The sequence below is a fragment of the Dicentrarchus labrax genome, unplaced genomic scaffold (genome assembly GCF_905237075.1).
Source record: "Dicentrarchus labrax unplaced genomic scaffold, dlabrax2021, whole genome shotgun sequence".
In the NCBI taxonomy this organism is placed as follows: Eukaryota; Metazoa; Chordata; class Actinopteri; family Moronidae; genus Dicentrarchus; species Dicentrarchus labrax.
This window is the reverse complement of record NW_026136710.1, coordinates 2,744,500-2,765,448: the sequence shown is the minus strand read 5'-3', so window position 1 is coordinate 2,765,448 and position 20,949 is coordinate 2,744,500. Positions and strand designations below refer to the sequence as shown.

The window sequence follows — 20,949 nt, the reverse complement described above, 5'->3', positions numbered from 1 at the left end:
TTCTATCTCATGTTTTTTTCTGTTTAACAAAAATGCTTCAGGGTTAGATTTTATATCAAACAATACCAGTACCGGAACTTAACCTAGAAAAACACAATCTAAAATAGCAAGATTATGGTTTAGAGCTGCAATGAGTAGTCAGTTAATCGATAAGCCAACTGCTTTGATTATCATATATATATATATATAGTCATTTTTTAAGAAAAAAAAATCTAAATTCTCTGATTTTAACTCCTCAAATGTTTATTTAGTCCTCTATGACAAAAAACGGAATATATTTGTGTTGTGGACAAAACAAGACATTTAAGGAACAGAAACATTTTCAGTAGACTTTCTTAAAAATAATAACATGTAACGAAATTTTTGAAATAGTTTTGGCTCTGTTAAGGTGAAGCCAAACCATTTCAATTGCCCCCTGGTGGCTGGTAGCAGTAACAGGTCATAAAACTCACCCATCAATGTTAACACAAGTACACAAGCCAAATACATTTTTCCTAAAGATAGTTTATGTCATTTTAGGTAGTTCCTGTTACACTGATGTTTGTTCAAGCGTTAATTATTTAAAAACATTGGTTTTAACTAGTTATTTAAAGCTATAAAAAGGGGGATTCATGTCATGATTGACAGCTGAGCCCTGCTGGCGATTGAGTCGGCCAGGTGTATGGGCGGGACCTCGATACGGCGGTGCCAACCCCGATCACTACTGTGCCGCTTCTGGCTCCGAATGATCACCAGAGCAACATGGCAGAGGATATTTTGGCTTAATTTTTGTACAGTGGGAGGAAGTCGTCTATCTTCATGCAGACTGAATTCAGAACTATATTTTGAGACACTAAGAGTGGAGGGTGTAGGCTTTTTAAAAATAAGACATCAATCCCCTCTCCACTCTAACAATTTGTGCACAGCCTCCTTTAAAACTTAACTTAACTCTTTGCCTTCACAAGACCAACAGCCCTCTCTATAAATGCATCCCTGTTCCCACCGGCTGCACCTCCCCCATCCGTCTGAACTAGAGCACCCTCTGATTGAGAAAAGCTCTCCATCAAGGCTCGCATCGCAGAGAGCTTTCACTGTTGGCAAGAGATATATAATTTATCAAAGATATTTAAGTGAAGCTTCCTCATCCAGTGATGGAATAAAATTGGATGCGACACACTTGTGCTTGTACATTTGCAATGATTCATGCGGATTCCACTCCACCTGCACTCGACGATGCTTGCTCAGTGACTGGTCATCGCAAACTAACTGCAAACTTTAGTGCTATTAGGATTTCTCCTCACTTAGAGAACAATAGTGGACCAAATTGGTCATGTCTCTTTTCTTTGGCAGGTCTGGATTTTGTGTGCAAATACTGTGAATACACCATCAAAAGAACCTCAAGCCTCCAGAACAAGAACATTGGATAAATCTTGAAACCAGGACAGAGCAGATAATAAGAGGTGACACTGAGAGTGGAGAGTGGATGCTGTCTGTGGAAGAGTAAAAAAGAGAAACAACAGCAGGTGAAATACCTGCTGTGGCTGCAGAGAGGAATGAGCGGATTAGGCAGCGGCATGAGTGTGTGCGTGTGTGTGTGTGTGTGTGTGTGTGTGTGTGTGTGTGTGTGACACAGAAAGAGACTGTGTTAGTGGCCATGTATGGTAGCAAAGATGAATGGTCTCATTTGTGGTGGGCGCCTGGAGGCCAAACAGACTGATGTGTCCATGCTACTGCGGACTTTATCTCACGCTCAGGCCGTGTCCGTACTAAATGCTGATAAATGTGAAAACACATTTTGTGTGTCAAACGGGCTTTTGTCCGCACTCGCATTCAGAGTTTGTTTTGTGCCAGAATCATAGAAAGATAGTTAAATGTCTTAATGTCCTCCTTTATTGTCTTTCTGTTTATTTTTTTGTCAGTTTTGTTGTGTTTTCTGAGGAAGGATGGATGGTTTTGATGACAATAAGTCCTCCAAATTAACAAATTAAGCAATCTTCCGTAGCAAACTCTGTTGTGACTCTATCATAACATCACCTGACTTCCTCATTACTCATAATCCATACATCTCAAGCTGCTTTAGGCCCCGCCCACACTGTGTATTGTGGAAAGTTTTTGGTGCCCATGTTAATGCCTATTTTTTCTGCGGTTCCCAACAAAAATGATCTGTTCATAGTCAGATCGACACTATACCAACAACATTATAAACACCTTTCACTTCAGTTTCAGTGTCTATATCTGTAGAATCTGTCATAGACGTAAATAAAAATAAATGTATGTTTTATCTGTTTGAGATTAAAAACTCTCTTGTGTGTTTATTGTTTCATGTGTCAGGATCATTTGACAGATTATTTGGTACTTTAACTCTATCTCAATGAAGTCAGGTCAAACAAATACTCATAGACTTATTGATACCATGGTTATGATGGATAACATTAACAGTTACTTACAAATTAACTGGCTAAAAAAAACGTTCCTCATTCCTCTCCTGTCGCTGCCTGAACCCACCCTGTCTTCATCCACAGAGTCAGAGTCCTGGTCGGAGCCGCTGGAAATCAGCCGGCCTCTGTTGAGACTATCAGACTAATGAAGAGTGGTCAACTAAAACTCTTCACATCCACGATTAAGTCGACTGTTAGAGGGCAGCCCTAAACAATACGTAACTTCTGTTCAAAGTCAAATTAAACCTGGTTACCTAACAGTTGCTCCTACCTGTAGGACCAATGTAAATCCACAGGAGTCTGTGTTGATCTGGAAGGAAAGCTTGGTGAGAGTGCCACTGTAACATAAGACATGGAGTAGTTGGAGGGATGTTTTGTGGCTGCTGTGCAAGTTCCCCTGCGACCCCTCATCACAACACACACACACACACACGCACACACACACACACACACACACACACACACACACACACACACACACACACACACACACACACACTCCTACATTACGGCACACAACTGCACATTTCTCAACCTCTTGTGCACTATTTTCCTTCTTCCCATCCTATATCATTTCCTCATTTACCACAGAAAAAGCTTATTGATTTCAGGTGGAATTAATGGGTGTGTACTCTGCCCGGGAGAATGTTTCTATGTGTGTGTGAGAGAGAAAGATCCTGATGCTGCTCCTGGTGGCGATATATTTCAGTTGTTTATTTTACCTTTATTAGAAATGGTGTTCATTCATCACATGCAACACAAAATATCTGAGTTCTACCTTGAACTTGATTAGATAGTTGACAATGAGAGGCGACAGGAAATGAGAGAAGAGAGAGAGAAAGAGAAATGGAACATGGAACAGAAGGTCATCGGTGTCTTTCAATCCCTTCAGTTAGATGGTATCTCCAGGCTCAATCCAATGTTCACTGGGTCCAGATGTGCAACTGGAATATTAGAAATACTGAAGTCACGAGTTAAAGTTATTTATTGAGATAGCTGTTATGTTATATTTTCTGGAAGTTAAGGATAAGGGTTAGATATACAAAATTCACTGCTACTAGATGTCGTGCTAGAGGACAACATTAGACTCCATTGATTAAACCAATAATTTTACCTCGCAGATAATCGTAAAACACACTTGAGAGAAACAAAAAAAACTCCCCAAAACTGTCTTAGTCTTTCCAATAATCACCAACGCTGGTTTGGTTGGAATAAACCCTTAATTTACTGAGCTGGGAAAATAGCCGTGGAACAGGCTGTTACTGGCTAATTAAAAGTTAATGTAACCAAATCCTTGGAGACAAATGCAAAGTACATCCACTAAAAGTGCTTCTTTTGTGTTCAGATTGTTATTCTCAGTGTCTGACAACATTATGGAAAGGATCTCTACAGAGATAGACCTTTTGTTTAAAGGGGAACTGGCAACTCTTAGCCTTGTCTTCGCTGGTTTTCACTTTTGTCGGTGCATGTTTTCTCAACGAGCTCCCCCTACAGCTCTGGGACGTATATTTCACCAAACTGTCATAAAAAAACTCACCTGCGGCACCCTCCTCCCCCTTTCTACTGCTGCTGATGTGCATTTGTTGCCGGGACACTTTTTCGTGTGGAGCAATGTCTACCGAGGTGGGTAATACATTATACACAGTATCATAGAACATTGCGTTTATGTGGAATTGCACAAGGTTGGTTTTCCGCCTGGGGACGCTAGGGGGAGCGGGGAAAGTCACCATTAACACTGGAACAGGCCATTTAACCATCCAAATGATTTCTAAATGGGTTTATTAAGTTGAAATAGTTGCCAAATTCCCCTTTAACCTCACCACCAGACTCCAGAGACAAAAACTGTAATTCTACCTTGCATATCATCTTTAAATTATAACTCAATTCAAAGTAGACAGAAACATAATAAAACTCACCAAAATCATCTTTGTTAGTCTTTCCACTGTTCCAACAATCACCAGCACTAGCGTTCACATGCAGCCAGACCGGCTTTGTAAACAAACCACAGAGAGGCTGCAATAACAACACAGGCCGACTGAATGTACCTCTACCAGGTGAGCTACCGTACACCCCAATATTGGCAGGCGCCCCACTACTCTATATTTTATGGTAAAAGATACAAATTATACAATACAAACATACTTTATGTATATGAATCCATCCTTACAGATACCAATATGTATATTGATTTATCAGGTTACAGTAGATTTACTTCATTCTGAAGGTACAATTTCCTGTTTTATTACCATGATGTTGGAAGTTGTATATTGTTGTTTTTAATTTACAGTATTATAATTATTACTACATTACACTGTAAGGTTTAATTCTAAAAGAGCAGCCATAAATTTGTCAATAATGCAGCAGAACAGAACGGAGACCATAAACACACACATACTTTATCTATGTCTCGCAGTCTGGTGAACACACACACACCTACACACCTACACACACACACGCACACACCGAGCCACTACATTCATCACTGCCAAGGTGTGTGTTTAGTAGCCATGTTGGCTGCGGAAAGTGCTCCATCAAATTGACTTTCCTGACATATGGTGTGTGTATCTGTGTGTTAATTTTGCAGTGTGTTGATCAGTGATGTGTGTGTGTGTGTGTGTGTGTGTGTGTGTGTGTGTGTGTGTGTGTGTGTGTGTAGAGGCAGAGTGATGATGCCGGTCACAGAGATGAATAAGACTGATATTTGATTTGATACAGATATGCAGCCGCGCTCATCTTTCAGCCCCTCTGACAAACATGTCTTTGAGCCACTGAGGAAAAGGTCAAGGTTCAAAGGTCAAGGTTGACTTTATTATCTCTTCACAGAAATACTGTCAGGCAAGCCAGCCAGCCCAGTTTGGTGCCTGTACTTTTGCTGTAGATTACATTATTGTGCTACGGTGCAGCATCCTGAATCAAAGAGATATATGAGTCACAGAATTTCATTATATTTCTGTAACACTAATCTGCAGTTGAAGTGTATATTAATGACCCCAGCTTCAAACTGAAGTGCTATTTGCATACCTCTGGCGCCCGCACGCCTCTGTGTTTCCTTTGTTTGCTCCTTGTAACAGGTTGTAAATATGCAGTTTACAGTTTTCATGAAAAAACAATGAGGCCGGCATCAGCCATGAGCATAAACAAATCTCACACACACTCAAATAAAAACCGCTGTTGCATTATTGATGGCGTCTGAGGGGGTTTGGGATTCAAGATCAACTGTGGTTGTCTAACACAATGGAAGGGTGTCTCATGTAAACCGTCGTACACACAGAACACACAGAACATGCCCTCACATATCTGATCTTCTGTGCATTTTTAATGTAGTGTAAAGTATTCATATGGAAGATTATTATAACAGTTAAAGCTCTAATATGTAACATTTCCTAATTAAAAGATCCATAAACTCTAGCTCTATGTTCTATATGTAGTTGAGTTTTTCCATTATCTCAAATGTTTCCAACAATGTTCAAACTCTTTCATTTTATTCAGGTAACGCTGCGTTTCACCGGTCGCCTGTCGATGGCGTCATATCCCCTTTGTGCCTGCGTCAGCGTTGTGGTTGTCTGTCAGAAGCTGTCATACATTGACTGTTGATCCAGTCTGAAGCCACATTTTTACCATCCACTGTTTCGATCTTGGTGCTTTTTAACTCTAGATTTGAAGTTAGCATTGGACGTCTGGATCTTAAGTTATAGAGAAAAAGTGAGCTACGTTAGCAGCAGCTCGGCTCGCAGCCCCTCCGGCCCCTGTCTGTCCAACAGCGTGGGAGAAGCAGTGATTTTTAAGGTGGAACTGCTTTATTCAGTGTGTTTAGTGGTTTTAATCAGCGGGTCGGTTTGTTTTGGAGAGGAGGAGACCTCTGTGGATCATTGGGCTCCCGGTAGAAACCTCCTGAACCATGAACACTGAAGGAATCCTAACCGGGAGAAGCTGACTGCAATGACGCCAGTGGTGGTGAAGACAACAACTCCCATGATCCCACGCTGCTTCACAAAATCTTTGTTTTTTGTTACTGTTTTGATGTGAGAGACCCCCTAGTGGCAGAAATGACATACTGTACGTTTACTTTATGCTTTCTAACATAATGGCTGCAGATTCAGGTGTGACCTCTCTCAGCTCACCTCACAGCATCATAAAGCTCTCCTCAGTCTGCAAGGGAACGTTTCTGGATAAACTCACCTCTCTGGAGTTTGGCAAATCACTCTGGTTCATTCGGTGTGTAACAATGCTGCTTTAACAGAGATAGATTGTTGCAGTTGCTTTTTTGGCATTGAGCATCGTGCACAAGTTGTCAGCTGTTTATAGTCCTCATTTGTCAGCTACAAGACGCGTCTCCGAGCCATGTGTATCTCCAAAAACATTCATTTAATGGCAGTGAGTGCAGACAGTTTACTCAGCTTTAAATGAGATCCTGCAGTGTCTCAGAACAGACTCAATCAGGTTGTAGCCAGAATTAAACAAGCCGCCGTTACTGGGGTGACACCTTCTTCTTCTTTTCGCTAAGAAATGTGTCCAAGAGATCCTGTTACACCTTGTAGTCATCAAATAAAGGTACACTGTGCTGTTCTCAGCCTCTCCGACAATAAGAAAGGTGGCTGGTGAGCCAGAGAGTCAGGACACAGTCTGCTGGCCCAGAGATCTCACTCTAGCTCAGTGCTCTGTGCATATGTTATATAAAAAAATAATTGGACTTTTTGGGAAATACATTGATCCATTTTCTTGTCTAGAGTTAGGTGCGAAGATCTACATCATTGTAAAACACACAACTGAAGTTAAACTCACTGTCAGTTTCCACTGTCAGTGTTATTCACTGTCACCTGTCAGTGCTCATAATGTTATGGCTGATCTGTGTCATCCAAACGCCCAACCCTACAGCCTACCAGGTGTAGTTTATCCTAATTATATATATGTATATTTTAGCTACTGTATGCGTCAGCCAGACCTCATCTCAGTAGTAGTAGTAAACACTAGTAGTAGCAGTCTAAAGTACTATTTCGAGAGTTAGTACTATTCAGCAGCAGCAGTGTGTCGTGCTGTTGGGGCGTCTTTAACACAGATATGAAGGCTCTCAGTATTCTGAAGCAGTCAGTTTGTCTTTGATGTTCATATCAACACAGCAGGAGTCAGAGCTCTCCCTGAAGACTTTCACCTCACACAAGGAACCAAAGACTAACAACGAACACTGTAACATGTTATTGACATTATCTACGCATTTACATACCGAATAACACTAATGTTTAAATCTGTGACAAAATATTTTATTCACTTGTACATTAACATACTTACATACTTTTGAGTCCTATTATGTGTGTGAGTTTGTGAGCTGTGTATTGTGTGTGTGTGTGTGTGTGTGTGTGTGTGTGTGTGTGTGTGTGTGTGTGTGTGTGTGTGTTTTGACTGTTCGTATGCACACATAGAAGGCTCTGTGCATTAGGGGCTCTCAGGCTGTTAAACTCTAGGATGCAGATGACAGTCAGTCACGTCGTCTTGACAAGGACAGGGGATGAAGGAACATAATGAAATAAAATCTGTATTTTCAGCCCTCTCACATCCTTCACTGTCTGTTTCATAAACACACAGAAACATGCACACACACACACACACTCACGCAGATGCCTGTCACACCTCGTTGCAATCACCAGATCTCAGGGTGATTTGCTTGGTTGCTGTCATAGAAAGTAATGTAATATTTTTCGCCCACCAAGTTCCTCTGTACAAATGCGTTGAATCTGATTCTGGCAGGAGTTTCCTCACTAACACTTACTGCAGTCACACGCACACACCTTTATAATATTGTAAAGCTTTTTAATTGTTGACATCGTATTCTTGCTAAGTGCTAAGATGTGTTTGAAAGCTTGTATGATTTTGCAATTTTCCCCCCCAAAAAATTCCCCTCTGCATAAATATGTCTCTTTAATTGCCTCTAAAGGTTTGTTTAAGTGTTTTTTTCCCAGCTGTCTCAGGGTAACTACTGTGGCCACTGGTTTGTTGTGTCTGGAGATGATTTTTCAAGTAATAAACAGTTAGAGTCTGTTTTTATTTTGTTGTACTATCATCCAGTCTGTTCATTGACATTAAGTGATTCTCTGTAGGATCATAAAAACAGTTTCTTCTTCTTCAGGGTGTCCATAATCAGGAATTAATGGACTCGGACGGTTCTGGCCTCCACGTTGTCCATTAATTCCTGATAATGGACACCTTGTCGGGCAGTATCCTTTACTTATTGAATTACACACAAGCAGGAGTTATAAGCTCTCTGTAAGTTAGCAATATCATTTTGTTCTTCTGCACCTTCCCAGCGTTAATATATTGTGCACTGGTGCCCATTAGGAACCAGTGCACCAGTGTTTTATTGAGCTTTTCCTCTGTTTCAAAGGTGCATTGTCTGCTGAGCTGCTCTTGCGTCTCAGGTTTTTCCTCAGATAAATCTAGAAGAGTCTACAGCCTCATTAGCTGCTCTGTGAGACATCAGCATGCTAACATGCTCAGAATGACAATATAAAGGTGCTAATTTTAAGCAGGTATAATGTTTGCAATGTTTTAGTTTAGCGACTTAGCAAGCTAACATTTGGCTATTAGTTAGAGTTAACCAAACACACCGCTGAAATGAGCATCCAGTTGGAATAAAGTACTCAGCAGTACATATTATCACAATGTGTCAATATCCATTAATAATAAACAAATAACATTGTCTAATAAACAATAAATATAGCAACTTTATTAAATCTCATACTATTGCGCTCAAAAATGTTGCTCTGAAGCTTAATTCTAAGGCTGTTCTGTAAATAGTAAATAGTTCTAATAAGTATAGCAACTTCTGATCAATTAATCAATGTTTGTTAGCCCCGCCCACATTTAGTGTAAGCCCCGCCCAATCAGAGTAGAGCTATTAATACAGATAATTTCGTCTGTTCAACAGATATATACAGATAATGGTGTATTCACTCATCCCTATAAGCCCTAAAAACACAGTACAGTTGAGGCTGATGTGATTGTTTGCTCGAAGTTTTATGCTGATCTATCCAGATGTTAAAATATGTGAAGTGAAAACTTCGACTTGCTGGTGGTGCTACAGGAAAAGTCAGGGAATTACCAACATCTCATGGATCAATCCTCTGGGAAACATGAACGTTTGCACCAATTTTAATGGAAATCCATCCAGGAGTTGTTGAGATATTTCACTCAGAGCCACAAATGTCAGTCTTGTGGTGCTAACTGATAAGTCAGGGGATCACTGAAGTCATTAAGATTCATCCGTTGGGAACTCTAAATGTCTGTACAATATGGCTGTTCATCAGGTACTTGGTGAGTTATTTTTAGTCTAGACATTTGACATATAAAAGATGGTGATCGGGGTTAACGCCGCAGTACCGAGTCCCGCTCACAGGCCCGGCTGAAGCAAGGCTCACCTGCCAATCATGCTGTGAAACCCGTATTTAACCGAATTTATCAGAAAAATGAATAATTGAAGAGTGTTTTTGTCCCATCTGCTAACAGAGGCAACAGGCTTTGTGACTGCAGTCCGCCACCAGGGGGCGATAGAGATGTTCTGGCTTCACCTTTGAAGAGCTGTCATGTTGTCCATCTTCCCAGAGCTGATAAAATGAAGTCTGCATAAGATTATTGAAATCTGTTTGTTTTGTAGTTCTGTGTGAAGTCAGAGGATCACATGCATCAGAGGTGTTTGGTTTCATCAGTCTTCAGACAAATGCATCAAGAAGAGGAGGGACAGCTTGTCATCTGCTACCTTATACTCGCTTCTTCTTCCCGTGACTCAGTTACACCCACATTACATCACCACCGCCACCCGCCTTGATCTTCTGGGCCTGTTGTGTTCCTCAGCTCGTCAACATAAGCACATGATACAGCTGCTGTCTGTTTGTATTGTGCTCAATTAAGAGCTTAACCCCAGTTTAACAAGAGGAAGGACGGCGGTCTTCAGGGAGCACTGAAGCTGTGTTCTTACAGGTCATGAACCCACCGGTTTTCATCGGTGTAAGCAATTGTCCTATGATAGCTTAGCGACCGGGCTAGGCACAACATCATGCCATCACATGTTAAAGTTGTGGCTGTAGTACGAGAGAGAGAGAGAGAGAGAGAGAGAGAGAGAGAGAGAGTTTAGCGAGACCAAAATAAAAAAGCAAAAGTGCAAAGAACGATTTAAACAGTGTGATAATGTAAGCTGCAAACGTTAACATATCTGCCTAACAAGCTTACGGCCCATCTAGAGTAGCATTACTTCCAAAGGAGGACACCATTAGCAGCATTAATGACATTATTACATGAAAGGTTACGTTAGAAAAAGCTATAAAATGGACGTCTGGTAGCCATCGTTACCATTGTAAAGTGCATACTATGACTACATTTGAAAGCTTGACAGGCACAGCAACTAAGACTAAGACCGACTTAAGACTGTTCATATTTACACACCAGGTTTTATTTGAATGACACTTGGAACAATAGCAGCAGCTGATGTCAGTTTAGATGCCACTCAGCGATGGAGTCGGGGTTATCGCTCAGCTGATGACCAAATTATAGCCACAGTGAGTCTTCACACAGAGCTAGAAGTGGTAATTCTCCTCTAAAACTAATTCGCCCTCGGTCGTTTATTTCTGGAGATTAGGTTGTTCTTTAAATGACTGACAGTCACGCACAGGCGGACACCTCAGACCGTGTGTGTGATTGTGTGTGTGTGTGTGTGTGTGTGTGTGTGTGTTCCTATTATTGGAAATGGGGTTAGTGATCTTCATCCTTCACTACAATTTACCCTCACTGTCACTCTGTGAAGTTCATTTCTGTTATTGATTGGAGGAACCCGTTACAAACACACTTCAGTCCAGATTCACCAGCCGCTCACTTTAACCCTATATTGACACGTAAGCCTTGAATTTGACCTTTTTGTCTCACTTAGGAGACACGAAAGAAAAGAAAATCAGCGTATTTGCTTTATTAATGAGAGTTAGATTAAAGGATGGATACCACTTTAGCTTAGCTTAGCCTAAAATACCTGGAGAGAAACACTTCTAGCCTGTAACTGTCAATAAAACCACAATTTGTTGTTGTTTTCACATTTCTGTTGATATGAACATTTTCTAGCTCTGTCTAAAGGTAATACCCGCCAGCACCTCTGAAGCTCGCTGACTAACACGTTTTATCTTGATTCTTTTATCCATACAAAACCGAAACTGAACGAGAACAATAGCATTAAGTTAGTGCCTCACTGTGAAACACAACACACAGCCTTTCAGTAACTATTATACTAGTTTCTACATAAAACATGAATGTAAAAATAGCACTTTGCTCTCAGTTTCATGTGGACTTTAAAGTCTTTATGCTAAGCTAAGCTAACTTGGCTCCTGGCTTTAAATTCAAATTCACCATACACACACGAGTGTGGTATCGATCTTCTCATCTAACTCTCAGCAAGAAAATGAATACGCTCTCCCAAACTGTTATGCAGCTATTCCTGTGAGATGCTGTGGGGCTGTGCGCAGTGTGAGTGTCCATATGTCAGCGCAGTCTTAGTGCAGATACACTCTCTGTAAAGCACACACAGGTGATGGCACATTTCATTATCAGGAGCTCTCAGTACGTCCTGTAGGTGCCAATTACCCTGTCAGCTGTCATGTGAATATGCTCTCTCTGATTTACCTCCTTTTCATTCTGTCCTTGTTGCCTTGCACACACATCTTACACATCAAACACACTACGTGCAAATCTTGAATCGGCTTTACCGTAATGAACATTTTCAGTTCTTTTTCAGATGATGTGTTCAAGTACATAAGTAGTAGAGTGTCTATTGTGTGTAAGAAAAGCCTTATAGACAAACCACCAATTACGTGACACCTGTTTTATCCTCTATTGATTACCCTCTATCTCTCTACTGGCTCCCTCGCAGGCTTTTCATCAACAACTCTGTTGCTCTCTCTTTCGTTCTGCAGGCTCGTGTGTGTTAGAGCTGCCCTCTGTCTTTGTTTATGGAGGGTAAATGATCCTGAAGGCTTTTCTCTGCGACCCAGTGTCCCTGCCCTCTCTCAGCTTCCCTGATCCCCAATAATATCACCCTCAGCTCCAATTTCAGACCGCCCTCGCTGCCACACTTGGGTGCAGGGATGCAGAGAGAGACCTGGGGTTCTCGCAGTCTGCAGACATCTCTTACTCTCTGCTCTTTCCACTGCTGTGTATGTGGCATTTGTATCTGTGTACCTCGAAAAAAGATGTGATAACAAACGTCATGATACAACTGTTTTATGGTACTTGAAAGATGCTGCATGTGTTGTATTTTAACGAACTCCTCTGAGAGAATTGTTTGGATCAACTGAATAATTGGTCAGTATACTCTAAAGAAGTTCACAATGAAACGTTATCATAATCTTGATATTTCGTCAAACTGCGTGTCCGTGGCGTGGTGACGAAAATAGACGTTTTGCCATAAAACACGCCATTCTGTAACTACAACATTTCAACATAGCAGCCCCGGCAACACAATTAATGTACGCACACAAAATTCGGTAGCCACATGTGTCATGGAAGGATGTACAAAAAAGCCTCTTGGAGCAATATCATGAACCCAACAGGAAGTCTGCCATTTTAAATTACATTGTTCAGTTTCTGCCATTTGTAGGTATTGTATTTTAACAAACCCCTACTAGAGTATTGATCAGACTGACTTCAGATATGGTCAGTACACTCTAAAAATGATTACATTTGGAAGTTATCCAAAGCTTGAGGTTTCATCAAATGTACGCTCATTTTAAAAATAATTTTTTGAGTAAGAACATTTATGATTACTGAAGTAGGCAGTATGGTCTATGTGATTTAATTCGCACACATCTTCATTCAATAGGCAGAACGCAGTATAATGACTGAGAATGTAATAGGCAGTATGGTCTATGTGATTTCGTACACAGCCCAAGACAAGTGTAGCGTACAGGTACAGAACGCTACTCGTTGCTGCCCTCTGGTGGTTGGTAGTATTCATAACTAGATACATTTATCCCCCACTAAAATGTTGGGCAGTATCACATTACTAGTAATGATATTACAGTAATAATATTACTTTCTCCAGTAGGTAGTAGTTTAACTAATTACTCATAAATTTCAGTAATATTTTTACAGAAACCTTACTAATTACTGTTGGAAAGGAGTAATTAATAAAGTAATACCCTTACTTTTGAAAAGAGTAATAATTAGTAGCCTAATAAATTATTTTTGTTAGAGTAACTAGTGCAGCACTGCCGAGAACTGAAGCAGACATTTAAAAGTAACACAAAAGTTACCTTACATAGTAACTAACTACTTTTATATGCAGTAATGGGTAAAGTAATTCAAGCAGTAACGAGTAACTAATACTGTATTTCAGTAACTTGCCCATCAGCCTTAAATACATGCAGTATAGGTTAACTATAGACTAATTGAAAAAGGGGGAGTGGGAGAGAGAATGTGTGTGTGAGAGAGAGAGAGAGAGTATGTGAGAGAGAGAAAGAGAGAGAGTGTGTGTGTGTGTGTGAGAGAGAGAGAGAGAGAGAGAGAGAGAGTGTGTGTGTGTGTGTGTGTGAGAGAGAGAGAGAGAGAGAGAGAGAGAGAGAGTGTGTGTGTGTGTGTGTGTGTGTGCGCGTGAGAGAGAGAGAGAGAGAGAGAGAGAGAGAGAGAGAGAGAGAGAGAGAGAGAGAGAGAGAGCATCAGTGTAGTGTTACAGTCTCAGCTCTCGGTTCAGTTGAGTCCTCAGAGCCGCTGGAGCCTCCGGAGCGGACAGATGATGCTCTGCACAAACCGGCCTCTGGATGACAGGACAGCAGCCTCACTGCGCTCGGTGTCACCCGGAGGCTTCCAGTGTCATTTTAACGGGATTATAACTCAGTGAACTCCTGCACCGGGCGCCTCCTCTCTTCTCCTGTCCTCTCCTCTCCTCTCCTCTCCTCTCCTCTCCTCTCCCCCTCCGACGCGTCCGTTACACGCCGGCGGAGGCAGCTGGAACCTCGGTCGGTCTGAGATGCTTCTGCCGCCGCGTCCTCAGCGCTCCACACCGGCTGTTGTGACACTTTGATGCTGCACATATCTGGTTTACAAATATGATGAAATGGCAGCCCCGGAAGAAGGTGAGTGCGCTGGGGCTTTTTTTTTTTTACTCCAAAGTTGTCCAAAGCGGAATGTGGCGGGTGGCTGACTGGCACCGTTTGGGATCAACGGGGCTATTTAAACACTCTCCGAGAGCGCAGTCACGGACACTTTTATTGAGGATAATCCGTTAATAGCCTGCATTTCACAAAGACACTGCAGCAACATGTCTGTGTAGGATTATTGGAGGATTATACAGGAGATGAAAAAATTCCATAAAGCTGTATAAAGTCTCTTTAAGCTGACTATTCACTAACAGGAGCCAACTGTAGCTCTATTATAGGGATGTCAGAGAGAATTAAAAAGAGTTACAAAAAGTGAAGTCACTGTTGCATATTGCTGACAGTCCATTAAGTGGCCATGGGACATAAAGGGACATAAAATGTAAAGTAGTAGTACTTTATGAGCATGCACCGGGCAGTTAATTGTACATTTTTTGCCTCCATCCTCTGTTTAAGACTACAGGGTGGAAACAATTAGTCAATTAATCAACAGAAAATTAACTGTCAACAATTTTGATATTCGATTAATCATTTATTAAGTAACTGCTGGACCTTTAATGTTTGCTGCTGTTAATGTAATATTTTGGGGCTTTAGACTGCTGTTTCTTTTTAGTATTTTCTTACATTATTTACACTTTATGATGTTTAAGTGTAAATAATCAAATATATTATGCAAAATATTATTTCAAACCTGTGCTGCAGATTTGAATCTCACCTAACACAGAGGTGTGACATGATGTTGTTGGAATTAATGTCACATCGCACTGAAATATCAAGCAGTATTGGGACAATGTTTTATTCTTGGTCCCCTGAGGATGAATCCTGATGACTTTAAAGGTCCTCTGACTTTTTCCTCCAGCAGAATTTCACAATTTTGCCTTTTTATTGTTAGAACGTCAGTGATCCCTTAAATTTGAATCTATGGCCACGATCAGGTTTTGTCGTTTATGACTAAAATCCTTTATCCGGTTCAAATCTAGAGTTAAAAAGCACCAAGATCTAAACAGTGGATGGTAACAATGTGGCTTCAGACTGGATAAACAGTCAATGTATGACAGCTTCTGGCAGACAACCACAACGCTGATGCAGGCACAAAGGGGATATGGCGCCATCAACAGGTGACCGATGAAACACAGCGTTACCTGAATAAAACACAATTCAACAAAATATATAACATAGTGTTTATACACATTTTAATGCAGATATATTACATATTTTATCTTTAAAAACCCACTTTTTGAGTACCTGGTCAGCTCAGTCGGTAGAGCTGGCGACCCATGTATGGAGTTGCTGCAGCTGTGTGGGTTTGAATCCCACCGGTGGCCCTTTGCTGCGTGTCATCCCCTCTCTCTACCCACCTTTCCTGTCAATCTACAGCTGTCACTATCTAATAAAGCCAATAAGAGGCCAAACCCCCCCCCACACCCTTTTTGAAATTGTTTTTCAGGGAATTTTTTATTATTTTATTCAGTTTGAACCTTTCTGAGTTTTTATGTTCTGGTTTTATTGTAAAGCACTTTGTAACTGTGTTTTGAAAAGTGCTATATAATTAAAGTGTATTAATAATATTACTTGAGTAAATGCACTTAGTCTAACCCGCCACTGATTAGCATGCTGACGTTAACATTTAGCTCAAAGCACCAGCCGACTCTACTTTTGTTTCCTTTCTCACTGTGTGTTTTAGAAGGCAGTTGCTGATATTTTAAAACCTCCTCCATCTACTGAGTGGGTAGTGTGAACTGGGATTTGATGCCTAACCAAATTTGTTTCTGGCTGAAAGATCACAGGAAGCGACACTGCTGCTGTGGAAAGAGTGTGAGCCCTGATCTTGAAGTGGTAGATGGAGCTGTAATAACGGGACAGCTCCCAGTGGAGTGAGTCAACTGACTGGGCCAGACAGTCAGCTGTTAGAGTGCTAATGGCAGTGATGAGAGGAGAAGAGGAAACCAGATTTATCCGGTACAATTTACTGTAAACAACACCAGTTGTTTGGATGTTTGGGTCATGTTAGGTTTTGTGCAGGTTGTGACAGCTCGTGTTTCTCGGTTGAGGTGACGTTAGCACGAAGAGCGCGGAAGAAAACCATGGCAAAAACTCACAGCTCCACCGGTACTGTGGTTTCCACAATGCTAGTCGTTTATTATATAACACATCCACCTCACCAGGCCCGGTTCTGCACCAGGTATTTTATTATACAAGAACAGAACAGAAACTATACGTAACCTAAACGCAGGGTTGGGAGGGTTACTTTAAAAATGTAATCTGATACAATACTACTACTAATTAGCTGTAACCTAATTCAAATATCACAATATTAAAGTAACTTAACTTGATTACCTTTATTACTATTGGATTACCTCAACACCAAATGTGTAAAACAATAAGAAGTATTGATTTAAGCGTATTGTATAAGACATCAGAACAATGTGACCTTTGAAAAGAAAGTGGACATGGAAACAATGGAAAATGGAAAGATGTTTAGCACCAAACATGTGACCTCTGCCCAGCGTAGAAAAAAATTACATATTTTAAAATTGTAATGCTACTAAATAATACACATTCTTACTAAATGTAACTGTAATCTGATTACGTCTGTAATGAATTACAGTTACACTTTTTTGTATCGTGATTACGTAACTCAGTTACAGTAAGGAAAAACAGGAGCTTAGCAGCAGGCATCCGTCTATAACAGGAGCTGTCTGATGACGTTTCTTCTGTTGTATCTAGGAAAACACAGGATATCTTAAAGGTACATTTCACAGTTTTGACTGTTACAAAGTGAAGTAGAGGAAGTAGGTCAACTCCTCACCTGGTCAACTTCTACCTGGTAGGAAATTAAATCAGTGAGAGAAATGTTGCCACACAATGTCAGCAGAGTTTAATAGTGAGTGAGTTTCAGTTATGGACCTATATGTCAAAATCTATATGGACAATGCAAAATAGTGCACGACAGGAGCTCAGATAGGCTAGGTGGTCGGGGAGGCATCATCTCCAAACTGCCTTTGAGGTTATAAAATCTGTATATAAGACTTTCATATTGTGAATTTGATGCCTCGTCCACGATGTATTTCAAATAAACTGACAGTGTGCAGAAATTCAACTTCTCCTACTAATATTTAATCAAATTTGAGAATTTGTGCATTGAAACAGTGTGAACTTTTAAGGAAAGTCTCCGTGAAGACTCCATGCTGACCTGACATCATGTCACTGCCTCAGGATCCTCACACAGGGTGACGAAAGCCTCTGAAAGAGACTCAGTGGACTGCTTGTGGTGTGTGTTTTGTGTGGCTGTAGATCTACTGTAGTACAACCATTATGTGCCTCCAAAGGGCTTTGAGAATCTGTGATATACTGTACTTTCTTATAACACTTGTTGCAGGAATGAATATTTATAGAAGCTTGTGCTAAAGCGCACTCTTGTAGTGTTTGGGTGCTTTTATTTTGAAGCCTCAGAATGAAAGAAACACCTATAGCTTCAAGCTCTTATTTTCCAGCAGAAAGAAATTACTTTGAATCTGTTTTTTAATGATGTAAGATGCCATAAAATCAATATTCCCTTTCTGCTCTGCACCACAAATAGCACAAATGAGAGCCAGTGCATGTGACAATAAATACACACTTGTGCAGATTTTCTTTTACAGTTTGATTGTGCGAGCTTTTGCTTCTGGGTCACGTTATCTGAAGAATGAAATGAAATTAGGACAAAAAGGAACTAAAGAAAGAAAGAAAGAAAGAAGGGAACTGTGGAAGTCAGAAAATAGGAGAAATGTCACCCAGGCTGGTCTGGGAATGTCTCCTTGATCCAGCCACCAATCTGAACCTGGACTAAAAACTGCCAGGAACAGCTTAATGTAGGAGGGATGAGAGAGGGATGAAGGAGTAGTGAGGTGAAGGAGAAGGAGGAGGAGGAGTACTAAATACGTGGGCTTGGTGTATCTGCTTTTATAATTTGCTTCATGGATACGGTTTGAAACGTGAAGCGTGCAGTTAGATGGCCTCAATTAGATTTTGTTATACTCTGGAGTTTCTTCTCTAATGAGCGGATGTTTAATGTGAGCTCACGTTTGTCCTCATTAGTACCTGATTGATGACTATTTATCCCTCCTTGACCCATATAGTCTTAATCCAACGTGGATGTATTTACGAATATAATGTATGTAGGTGATTATTTTTCTTCAAAATGTGAGTGTGTTAGAAGCTTAAAGCACAACTGTTATACTTATTACTTACTTATGACCCCATAAAGTTTTACTCTTAAGGCTGCACTAATCAGCATTTTTATGGAAGCAATGGCTCAAATAAGTATATGTAATGGAAATATTCAATATTTTGACTTAGCATCTCATTACTTTGTGATACTAAGTCATACATTTGAGATAATAAGTCAATATTTTAAGAATGTTTTTTATTATAAAGACTTACAGAATCTTTTTTAATTTTTGTCACATTGGCAGAAATGGGCCTCCATACAAAAGAGGCATGGTACTGCTCTACTCGTCTTGTAACTGTAAACTGTAACTTACACTGCACATTTACTGCCATCGGTCATTCACCGTCACTCTGTCGCTCTGTCACACACTCGCCTCGTGCACACGTGTGTCCTGTGCTGCCGGCTCACCCTTTTTACACAGAAATTGATTCACTCTGTTACCACCTCCACTGTCGGCTGAGAGGTGGAACACCAGTGATCGTACCTTTTGTAAGGAACAGCGAGCCAGACTTCCCACCTTGAACAGGCTGTGTAAAAAAGAGCTGTAGTGCCGGGGTTGGGTGAGGAAGCTTTCTGTTGTGTGGTAGTGGAGTTTTCAGAGAGCTGACTGTACTGATAGAAGTTTAATCACAGTTGAACATACAGCTGTTCAATAATGTATGAGGCACAGCACTGTACATCATACAGTGTGACTGTACTCTGTCTGTGTGTCTATTTACACTTCCATCTGATCCCGGGGTGTATTAAATATTAGTTTCATGAGTTCATTGTTGACAGTCGCTGTAACTCCCCTGAAACAGTGAGTGCACGCTGGTTTCGGGGACTCAGGAGCAGCACTGTAGGTTGACTCGCTTGTTTTTTTTTTCAGTGTTTAAAATGAGAAGTTTCTCTGTCTTTCTCTCTGCCTCTCTCTCTCTCTCTCTCTCTCTCTCTCTCTCTCTCTCTCTCTCTCTCTGAGGCATTGCTATTTACCCGGCAGGAGTTCATGAAACATTTCATATTCTACTCTGCTCGGTCGGATTGGCAATGCACTGGGTGTAATGTGTTTACTTACAATGCAGCTAAGCTGCTTAAAGCTACACTCCTGCCTCTGATTTAGGACTTAGCCCTGCAACTAAAACCCCTCTTTGCACGAGGGCTCAGTCATACATTGTTTGAATGTGTCCACCAAGTAATCACCACATTCTTCTGTAATCCAGGAGAAAGATGCACCGCAGGCTACCAAGTCAGAAGCCATTGTTTGATTGCCATTATGTGCTGCAATGTCTGAACACACTTCACACTGTGAACACAAAATAGATGCCATTTGACTACATCAGTGGTTCAGTGTGTAACATCAGGAGGAACTATAGTCAGAAATGGAATATAATGTTCATAGATATGTTTTCATTAGTGTATAATCACTTGTGCAATCCTATCTCCTTGAAATTATGTTTGTATATTACGAAATTGTTTTAATAATCACATTGGTGACAACGGGATACCTCCCAGGATTGTTCACAGACAACATTTTTTGACAGCACTACAATTATGTAACATGGTGGAGTTGTTGGGGTGGATGGTGGGCGTACAAAGTGCAGGACTATCACACCAGGGTCCAGGGTTTGCATCCAGACTCCAAAAGTACTAACTAACAAAGTAAGGCTAACTGGTAATCAGTTAGTTGTAGTTTCACCTCTAGATGGCACTGAATCCTACACACTGGTCCTTTAAAGTCCGTGTAAAGTCATAATAAATATGGTTTCTGAGTCTCTCACACCAAAGAATAAAGTAGTGTATGAAAGTATATGTATTAGTTTCAAAAATGAACATTGTCTCAACTTTTCCACCTCAGCCAAGCATTGCAATTGCCTTTTTGCAATATTTTCCATTTCCATTTCCAATCATAGACAGACATTTACAATGCGTTGACAATTTGAGGACAAAATTACCCAAACAATGTGGGTTATCTTCATAAAAACCTGTCTAGTACCACCGATATGCTAAAAGATGGCATTTCTCTAGGGCAGCCTAAATTATTAGTGACTACTGGATGTTATCAAAAAAAAAAAAAGAGCAAAAACAGTTTAGGTTTAAAAGGTTAATGCCTTTTGCTTTCCTTTTTCATTAACATGCACATTTTCTGCCTCAATTTACAAAGTTCTAAAAGGAGGAAGCAGACATGATTGGTGTACAAAATATCAGATTTAATATTTTGAGTCTT

The 20,949-nt window shown here is 40.6% G+C and overlaps 1 protein-coding gene across 3 annotated transcripts in view; it reads left to right on the top strand.

Moving 5' to 3' along the window:
* The window catches only part of ttc28 (tetratricopeptide repeat domain 28), a 125,970-nt gene that overhangs the window by 27,747 nt on the left and 77,274 nt on the right, over positions 1-20,949 (top strand). The window contains exon 1 of one of the 3 annotated variants that reach the window (XM_051411788.1): positions 14,108-14,515. The exons of the other annotated variants lie outside the window; for them this stretch is intronic. Within the exon in view, the coding sequence (XP_051267748.1) occupies positions 14,489-14,515 (27 nt within the window). The 5' untranslated portion in view covers positions 14,108-14,488. Of the gene's footprint in view, positions 1-14,107; positions 14,516-20,949 lie in introns of those variants that run through there. 3 annotated transcript variants of the gene reach the window in all.